Source organism: Lichenostomus cassidix, chromosome 3 (genome assembly GCF_008360975.1).
Source record: "Lichenostomus cassidix isolate B80296 chromosome 3, HeHo_3.0, whole genome shotgun sequence".
NCBI lineage: Eukaryota > Metazoa > Chordata > Aves > Passeriformes > Meliphagidae > Lichenostomus > Lichenostomus cassidix.
This window is the reverse complement of record NC_139483.1, coordinates 11,310,564-11,320,513: the sequence shown is the minus strand read 5'-3', so window position 1 is coordinate 11,320,513 and position 9,950 is coordinate 11,310,564. Positions and strand designations below refer to the sequence as shown.

Here is a 9,950-nt window from a genome sequence, read left to right as displayed (position 1 = left end):
CGCCACGTGACCGCCTGTGCCTGCGCGTGCGCTGCTTCCGGTTCCGCGGTGCCGCGCGGCCGTTCCGGGGCGATGGGGCCGGGACGGGAGCGGGAACGGGGCCGAGCCGCCGCTGCCACCGACAGCGAGGAGGAGGCAGAGCGGCTGCTCGGGAGGCTGGAAGCGGCGGAGGAGAGCTCCGGCTCCAGCGACAGCAGCGACGATGGCGAGAGCGTGGCGGGGGCTGGCGGGAAAGGTGAGGGGGCCTGGCGGGAGCGGCTCCGGGACCGGCGCTGCCCTCAGCCCGCCCTGCGGCTCCCGGCGCCCGTTCAGTGAGAAACGAGCTGCGACATGGCTCGGTGCGCTCTACTATTCCTGCATTCCTCCCTCGCCTGCCCAGCCGAGCAGCTCGGGATCAACAGCAGGGTTGGCGCTGGAGCCGTGTGAGAGGTCCCTGGAACAAACACGTCTAGGGGCCTCTTCTCCCCAGTCTCCTTCCAAGTGTGTGGAATCACAGAACCATTAAATGGTTTGGCTCGGAAGGGACCTTAAGGATCATGCAGTTCCACCCGCCCTGCCACGGGCAGCGACACAACTCACACTAGGCCAGGCTGCTGAGGAAGATGTCAGACATCTCAGAGAGAATTGCTCTGTGCGAGTTCCGACGTGCAGGAGCTCGAGAGGCCCTCAGGCCAGGAGGGTGGAAGAAGCAGGCGATGTGTGGCTGTGGGCACAGTGTAGGCTGAGCTTCAGGGGGTGGAGGTGGTGGTTCACAGCAGGCAGTGAACGCAGTTTGGTGTGCTTCTCTCAGAACGATCCAGGTGAGAAAGAAACCCTTACCAAAAATGCAGCAAAAGTCCTTGAAGGGAATTGTGAGGGAGTGGACATTGGTGTCAAATACAGGGCCCAACAGAGCGTGTCACAGGTGTGAGGAGTCACTGTTGCCTTGTGAAAGGGTCTCCAGGGTGTGTCTTTGTGGGGCTGTGTGGGAGGCACATCTCTAAGGGTGAGCTTTTGGCAGTGGGGATTCAGTGGTGGGCAAGGTGCCCCACCGTCTGTTGGAGGCGTTTTGTTTTCCTCTGGTGAGGAAATGGTGAGCAAAGCTCAGGAGAGAACCACCGACAGGCACCCTTTCCTTTCCACAGCTGGATGGGAATGGGAACAGCAGTTTTGCTTTTGCCATCTGTCAGGGCCCTCTGTGATCTTGTTTCTGGAACAGAAGGAGTTATGTTAGAATCCAGCACTGATTTTGTCTCAGCAGGGAATGACTGGGCAGATATCAGGTATTTTTTTAGGCCATCTGTTCTTGCATCCTGGACACTCTGATGTGCTCAGCAGGTTGTATAGCTCCCTACAGGTTCAGCTGAGGAAGGCATAAGGTTTCCTTGTGTCACAGGAGTCTGGGAGGAGAGGAAACACGAGGAGGCTGTGCTTGTGAGCAGGAAATGTCCCTGTTATCAGCAGGTAACAGTAGCTTATCAAGGGATGCAAAAAGGAGGAAACAATCCACAAAATAATGGATGAAGGGAAAAAATGGCAGGAGGGAAAATAAAATGGACTATAGAGACATCAGAGAAAAGGTAAGTTATATTCTAGGGCCTGAAAAGGAGTGAAAGAAAGGGGAAATTAAGGCCTCCAGAAAGAATGCAAGGAACAAGGGAAATAAGCTAATCCTGCCTTTTTAACTGGAACTTTTTCACACAGTTGCCAGATCTGCTGCCCAGCAGTGAATGCCTGCTGGGCCATTCACATCTGCCCCTGAACAGGTTTCCTTTTTTGTACTGATGTCCAACGATGTTTTTATAACTATGAGTGGCTATTTCAGTCTCCTACAGTTAGACAGTTGGATATATTTCATGGACTGATGCTACTGCGTGGAAATAATTTTCCCTATTACGTTTCAGGTAGTCAAGCTTGGTCTCCTGTACCAGTATTGAAATATTTTATCAGTGGAAACTGCATGCCTTTCCTTTGATTTATACCAAATGTCCTCTTAATCCTTTGCTAAATGGTGCATCTTTTTATGTGGTGTCTTTATCTTATTTTCATTGACATCTTGTAAGCCTTTGCCATTTAAGCAGTATTGTTTTGGAATTGCAGCCAAATGGAATGTTGGAGTGCAAGTGATGGTGCCTTGTCTGTTTTCATCAAGTGTTAAGAGTATCTTCCACATCATTATTCCTTTAATGCTTTCTTTGTACTTTTGACTGTCCTTGTTCAGAGTTCATATAAAGGGGGTGTTTTGGGGAAGCAGTGCAAGGAAATCATGCTGTATTCACATTTCTTTTGTCCCTTGTGCAGCAGACTGGATAGTCACTGTTCCCATATCCCACCTCAGAGCACTAATGAGCATCATCAGAGCAGAGTTCCTGAGCATTCAGAGCAAGCAAAATGAAAACATTTCTTGAGGCAGCTCTTGGCTGTGCCCATTATGTTTTCTGGATGATGAGAGTAGTTTCTGAAGCAGAAAGTCTTAGTTATTGCCAGGATGAGAGTGCTTGGGATGAGTCCATGCTCTGAGCCAGTGTGACTGACCTCACGTTGCTTCCTGAATTTGGCAAAGCACACGCAAATCTTGTTCATGGGGCAGTGTATCGTGTTTGTGTGGCAAGGATTTGGGAGTGAGTGGGCACCTGGCACCCAGCCATGGCCACTGTGCCCAGTCAGGCACCAGCCATGGCCACAGACAGGCTGTGATTGTCCCTGCTGGGCCACGGTTGGGGTGTTTTATATTGCAAAGGCTCAAAAAGACCATGTTCCTCTCACTGCTCAGAGGTGCTGGACAGGCAAACACCACCTAAGTCAGTTTGCCAAGGCTTTCCCTCCCAGAAGGGACACAGTGCAAACCCCTTCTTGCCCTTCTGAGGGAACGGAATGAGAATATCCAAGTGCTGACTGAAGCAGTTTCAGTTAGTTCTGAACTCCTTGAGGTGTAAATCTAGCATGAAGAATAGTATGATAATAATGATGATAATTTTACATTTTGGTTATAAGAAGTGTTAAAGGTTACTGACGCTAAGGGATATTAAAGAAATGTTAAAGCGGGAAAGTCAGGACTGGGAAGTGACCTCTCAGAATTTGCAATGCCCACTGAATGAATTTTATTCATCCTTCTGCTGCAGTCTCATCTGTGGCTTGTACTGCTCATAGTACCAGGTAGAAGCTTTGTACTGGTCTTGTGTGTGCTGTTGAGTGGAGAGAAAAGCAAAGACACCCTGGGGAGAGGGGGAGGCTGCTCTATTCTAGTGGTAAAGACTGAAGTGACTATTGAGAGGAGTCAAAGGCTGAGGGATGCAGTGGTTTCTTTCTGCCATGCAGTTGTACAGGGATGGCACCACTATGCTTGTGTCACTGTCTCAAACTCTGAGACATCCCTCTTGATAGAGCTGGGGTGTGAGAAGTGCCTTGAGAAGCTGTTCAGTTCAAGTGTGCCCTGTGCTTTCTTCCAGATCAATCTGACATGTCTTTTGAGGAACTCCTGCGGGTGCAGAGCGATGCAAGGACAAGAGTGAGAAAGAAAGTGACTGGTGGGAAGAAAACTGCAAAGCCTACCAAAGCTTCAGTGAAGCAGCAACAAGGCAAAAAGGGGTAAAGAGCCTCTTTTGTGATCACAAAAATGTGCATGTGTGCTCTCTGTACTCCAGAAATTACACTGGGAGCTCCTCACAGCGGTGGTGTTGCCTTGGAGCTGGCATAGATCTCCTTTAATGTATTAGACAATAATGCCTGTCACTATAGTGTTTCATTTGAGAATGGTCTGGTGCTGTTTTCAGAGCTCTTAATATCCTGTCCTCCTCAAATCCCCAGCAGCCACCTGTCACTTGACAGTTAAATTGGCACTCAATGCCTTTATACCCTCTATATTAAGGCACTTGTAACCCTCGGCATGGTGTGCCTCTCAGGCTCTGTGATAGTGTCCACTGTGACCTGAAATAGTTGCCCTGCTGGTTCCTAAACCCCTTCCAGCTTATCAGTCTCCTCTGCCTGGCTCTCACTGGCAGGAGTTACAGTCACAGACAATTGATCTGGAATTTCATTCATCCTGCTGCTGCTCTCATCTGTGGCTTGTCCGTGTTCATTTTCCTTTTTTCCCCTCTCTACAGTACTTACTGTCACAGACTTTTTTCCTGTATTCAACACAACAAAAGCTATCATACCTTTTTACAGTTCTCCACAGGCCCCCACTGGTAACAGCAATACCCTTATCCTTTTTTTGAAGTATTTAGCTGGTTTTTAGTCCTCAGAGTGGTATCCAAGTGATTTGAATGGGTTTCCTCTGTTACGCTGGCACTTCCTAACTTATTTCTGAATATCTGCTCAATACACAAGCAGAGAACACAAAATACATTTCTCCTGCCATAAAGAGTTGATTAGGATAATGTTTCTGCTTTACTTTTTACCCAAGACTCTGGGGGATTTTGTGTAGTGCAACATCTTCTTACAGTGTCTCTATTTCTGCCACACAGTTTGCATAATTCTGCTTTTGTTTAATTCCTCTAATCCTTTAAGTGATGTATTGCTGTAAATCCCACATGCTTTTTCTCTCATGTTTTTGTTCTGGAAGTGAGCTTCTTAAAGAAAGGGCTTCAGGAAAATCCCCTGGCACTGAGCTGGCTTCAGCAATGCTGTGTAAAGCTGACTCCAGAGCATTGTGCAGGGTTGTAGCCACATCAGTGGATGTGAGAATACACTGAACGCTGCCCAAAGAGGGATTTGGAAAACTTGTGCCTGTGAGGTTGTGTTCCTGCCCCAGTGTCCCTTGTGGCTGGCTGTGGGTGCTCTCAGCAGGTGGTTCACAGGTTTCTCATGTTTCTGATAAGTTGCCTGATGAACTGACAAATCACAGATGCAACACCCAAGTAATATGGTGAGAGTAATACCCTCTTCTCCCACCTTATCCTGGCCCCCTCGTATGCCTGAAATATCAGGCTGTGAAGGCCTGTGTTGCAAGGAGAACTTGTTCCCTTAATTGGTTGTCACTGTGATCCTCAGGGTCCTGATTTGCTGTGGAGTCTCTTTTGGGCTATGTGCCATATGCTGTGCAGCCCATTTTCCTGGGGGCTGACTCATTCCTTACTGTGTTAAACTGGGATTTCTCACTGAGCTTGGCCACAGTGGAATTGGCCTGTCTTAGTAACTACCGGGCCAGTGAAGAAATTCCCAGCTTTGGCACCCATGAGTGCTGAGGGAGCTGGTAGATGTTATTGCTGAGCTACTCTCCATCATCTTTGAAAGGGCATGGAGAGCAGGAGCAGAAGAGGTGCTTAAGGCCTGGAGGGAAGCCAGTGTCCTTCCAGTCTTCAAAAAGGGCAAGAAGGAAGGACTTGGAAAACTACAGACTAGTCCTGGAAAGGTGATGGAGTGCTTCATTCTGGAGGCCATTTCTAAGCAGGTGGAAGAAAATAAGGTTCTTGGGAATAGTCTGTATGCATTCACCAAGGAGAAATCATGCCTGACCAATCTGGTAGCCTTCTGTGATGGTATGACTGGCTGGGTGGATGAGAGAGAGCAGGGGATGTTGTGTACCCTGACTTCAGCAAGGCTTTTGACACTGACTTCCTTAACATCCTCATAGGGAAGCTCAGGAAGTGTGGATTCAGTAAGGTGGATTGAGAACTGGCTGAATGGCAGAGCTCAGGGGGTTGTGATCAGTGGCACAGAGTCAGTCCAGTTGGAGACCTGTCACCAGTGGTGTCCCTGGGGGTCAGTACTGGGTCCAGTATTGTTCAACTCATTCATCAGTGACCTGGGTGAAGGGGTAGAGTGTCCCTCAGCAGGTTTGCTGACAACATAAATTTGGGAGGAATGGCTGGTACATAGAGGGCTGTACTGCCATTCCATGAGACCTGGACAGGTTGGGTAGGGAAGAACTTTCTGAAGTGCAACAAGGGAAAGTGCAGGGTCTGCAGCTGGGGAGGAACAACCCCAGGCACCAGCACAGGCTGGGGACCAACCTGCTGGGAAGGAGCTCTGGGGAGAAGGACCTGGGGGTGCTGGTGGACAACAAGCTGTCCATGGGCCAGCAGTGCCCTGGGGGACAAGAAGGCCAATGGGATCCTGGGCTGTGGGCTGGGATCCTTCTATTAGGAGGAGCATTACCAGCAGGTCAAGGGAGGTGATTCTGCCCCTCCACTCAGCCCTGGTGAGGCACATCTGGAATCCTGTGTCGAGTTCTGGGCTCCTCAGAACATGAGAAACATGGAGCTCCTGATGTGGGTGGGTCCAGCAGAGGAAAAAAAAAAAAAAAAAGATGAGGGGATTGGGGCATCTTTCCTATGACAACAGGTTGAGGGAGCTGGACCTGATTAGCCTGGAGAAGAGACAGTTGAGAGGGGACCTTGTCGCTGCTTACAACTATGTTTTGTAAGGTGTCAGGAGGATGGGGCCAGGCTCTTTTCAGTGGTGCCCAGGGACAGAACAAGAGGCAATACTGAAGCACAGGGGGCTCCACCTGAATATGAGAAAAAACTTCTTTACTGTGAGGGTGACTGAGCACTGGAACAGGCTGCCCACTGAGGCTGTGGAGTCTCCTTCTCTGGAGATACCCCCACCTAAATGCAATCCTGTGCAACCTGCTCTAGGTGACCTTGATTTAGCAGAGGTTTCTTCCATCCCCAGCCATCCTGTGACTGTATGTGAGGGATAATCAGTACAGCACATTTATTGATTCAGGTGGTGGGTTTTCACTTGATACAGTGGAGCTGTTCTAGGTTGTGTGTGGGACTGTTTTAACCACATATTGATATATTTTGTTGTTGGAGCCTTCTGTGGCTTTTGACTGAGTCACTTTGCTCTCTGTAGGTATCATGGTGAGAATTGAGTTGGAATAATCTGTTGTGCAGTACTCTTCGGAGGTTTTTAGACTTCCCAACATGTTAGCTTGGGCCTCATTCTAACGTCTGCTCCTCTTAAATACATTTTCCTTGTTTTCAGGCCACTGGAGATGTCTGCCAAGAAGCCTGTACCTTTCCTGCGACAAGTTGTCCCTGTTAGGAAGAAGGTGGGTGCTGCCCCTCCCCAGTTCATGACTTCCCTTAGTGCTTCCAGGGCACACACATGGGAATGGGGCTACTGCAGATGGCCCAGGCTACTTCTGGAGAAGAGGGCTGGACCGCTGGGGAGTGCAGGCAGTGATAATGTTTCCCTGGGGAGAACAATGGGTTGGTGCAGGAGCAGCTGGAGGTTAACTTGAGAGTTTGTCACCCAACTGTTTCTAGAAGGTGCAGTGACTGCCAGCAGTGACAGTTTCACTGCAAACCATGGTAATTGTTCAGTACTAGTTCCAGAAGTTCAGATGCCTGTTTACTTTCCAATCTGATTGTAACTTTTGACTTACCATTGCTGGTTCATCTGAATATGGTAATTTCCACAGTTAGAGACCTCTTTTTGTCTCTCCCTTCTTGCATGACCTGACCCAATTAATCTGTGAAAATCTAGATAGCTTTGTGTTCCCAAATCCATCACCTTGACAACACATATTCAGCCAGCTCTTGGTCTGGGAGTTGCAGGAGTTTGGAGGCAGCACTCCTGCTGCTGTTCCTGGATACTCCTGGGTGGCAGAGTTGCCTATGGAGTGGTCTGTTGCATGGTAGATTGGATGCAGGCATGACTTTGGAGATGTCACCTTGATCGTTGCATTTGGCCTTTGCCAATTGCAGATGTTTCAATGGTGGAAGCATAATATTGCTGGGGAAAAATATGGCAAGGTCTGATTCATGAAAGGAGAGTAAGCACGCTGTTAACAGGGTTAACACTGGCTACAGCTCTTGCCTTTGCCTTCCCTGCTTTCAGGTCCAGAGAGACCCTAGATTTGATGACCTGTCTGGAGAGTATAAGCCTGAAATATTTATGAAGACATACAGCTTCCTGGACAGCATCAAGAAGCAGGAGAAGGAGGTGATGCTCTATGCCTGTCCTTGCCTGGAAGAACCTTGTTTGGCCCAGGCTACTTCTTGAAAGGCTTTTCACATTGGAGGTGACAGACAGGCAGTCATGCAGCTTTCTGCTTTCTTCTTCAGATGGTTCAGAAGCAGCTGAAGAAATGCCGGAACATGGAGCAGAAGGAGAAACTTCAGCGGCTTCTGAACCGTATGGTGAGTTGAGTGCAGCATCTCCTCTCTGTGAGAGGAGGCACTGGAAGAGAGGATGTGTGACCTGAGGTCTGCCTTGATGCTGACACAGGCCATCCTTTTTGTACAGACACAGCAGGAACAGGCACAGAAAAAACAGCAGAAGTTGAGAGAGAGGGAGCTGTCTTTGAAGAGACAACAGAGGGAATTGGCCAAGCAGGGAAAGAAACCCTTCTTCCTAAAGAAATGTAAGTACTTGGTGTGAGCATGCTGCAGGAAGATCTAGAGGGAGTACTGCTGACAGGAATTGAAGCACTGGAAGCAAGGTGTCCATACTATTCCATGGAGCTGTGGAGGGATTGTTCTAGTGCTGGTACTCAAGGGATTAGCTAAGCCTGGACCAGGGAGAGAGAGGTGAGGAGGGGCTGCTCTGTAGAGATGTTTTGAGCTCCAGTATAAAACTTGACTTCCCTGTATCTCTACAGCTGAGAAGCGGAAATTGGAGCTAGCTGAGAAATATGCAGAGCTGAAGAGGAGTGGAAAGCTGGAGAGCTTCCTGAACAAGAAGAGGAAGAGGAATGCCATCAAAGACAAGCGCCATCTGCCCTCACAGAAGCACTTGTGACTGTTGGACAGTCACGCTGTTGTCTGGCACTGGGACTCATTCTGCCTTGGCCAGGCCTGGAAGATGGCTATCCCTCTTCCCAGAATCTGCCTGCCATTGTACAGCAATGCTGTAAGGCAGTGGAGCAGAGGCTGAACTGAAGAAAATAGTGGTGTTTTTTGTAGCTGAAGTATCATCTTTGCTTGTGGATTAGATCAGGCCTGGGTGGTGATAAGTGTGTCGTGCAGATGTTGATGGTGATGACAGCTGTCTGCTCTTGCACCTGCTCATTTCTAACTCTAGCAAGGAAAGCCTGAGTCCTGCTCTGCACTGCTGGCTCTACTCCAGTTTTTTTAAGACTTCCACTGAGGCAGAGAAGGATGTGGTACAATGCCTGCTCAGAGGAGAGCTAGCCCTGACTTCAGATCAGGTTACCCAGGGCTGCTCCAGTGGGGTCTGGTAATGTCTGAGGACAGATGCCCTCACTTTTCTTGGCCTCTGCTCTACTGCTTCAGGTTCTTAAGATGGAACTTTTTGTTCCCTCATCCAGGAAACCTGCCTGGTGTTAGTCCATAATCATTGTCTTGTTCTTAGTGAAGTGCCTGGCTCTGTCTTCTCAGCAGTTTTGTCACAAGTCTGAGGTGTGGGAGGGAAAGGGGTGCTGTAAGGTCTCCCCAAAGCCTTTTCTTCCTATGGGTGAATATAAATCGAGTTCCCTCAGCCTTTCCTTGCAGTGCTCCAGCCCCAGACAACTTTCACATACTCAACTGGAGTCTGCCCAGACAACCAACATATATCTTCTGGTGTCTCAGCATGGATCAGTATCTGGATGAAGTCTCACAAGAGATGAGTAAAGGTGAGACAATCACTGTGCTCTACATGGGTTGCCCCTGGTGATGCAGATCTAGGTGTGGCTGCCCTTCCTCATACACGGGGCATGCTGTGACTGCTCAGGTATTGCTGCTTGGGATCTCTCCTTCAGAGCAGCTTGGCTTCTCAAGGTCATTTCCACAGGGTTATTAGTGCTTGTAGGAAACTGATCCTGTATGAAATAAAGTACCTGGTTTCCTTTATTCCCACTGTCCATGCTGTCACAGGCAAAAGTGTTGGAACTTAGGGGAGTCAATGCCTCTCTCCAATATCAGGTTTGAACACCAGCTCTCGTTTCTCCTTGCTCTGGCTGCCCCTGTCTGCTGTGGCAGTGCTGACAAGGGGATGACTCAGATGACCCCAGTGACAGGTCAGAGTGTGTGCTTCGAGAGTGCCTGTGGAGGTGGCCACAGGTGTTTGGGGCCTGG

At 49.1% G+C, this 9,950-nt stretch overlaps 1 protein-coding gene across 1 annotated transcript; it reads left to right on the top strand.

Annotated features, from left to right (window-relative positions):
• The first annotated feature begins 44 nt into the window (after positions 1-44).
• Positions 45-9,725, top strand: RRP36 (ribosomal RNA processing 36). Its single transcript, XM_085054504.1, has 7 exons — positions 45-235; positions 3,429-3,567; positions 6,913-6,979; positions 7,771-7,875; positions 7,998-8,072; positions 8,179-8,296; positions 8,534-9,725. The coding sequence occupies exons 1-7, from the start codon at positions 73-75 to the stop codon at positions 8,671-8,673; spliced, it is 807 nt and encodes a 268-aa protein (XP_084910630.1). The 5' UTR covers positions 45-72; the 3' UTR covers positions 8,674-9,725.
• Positions 9,726-9,950: the final 225 nt, after the last annotated feature.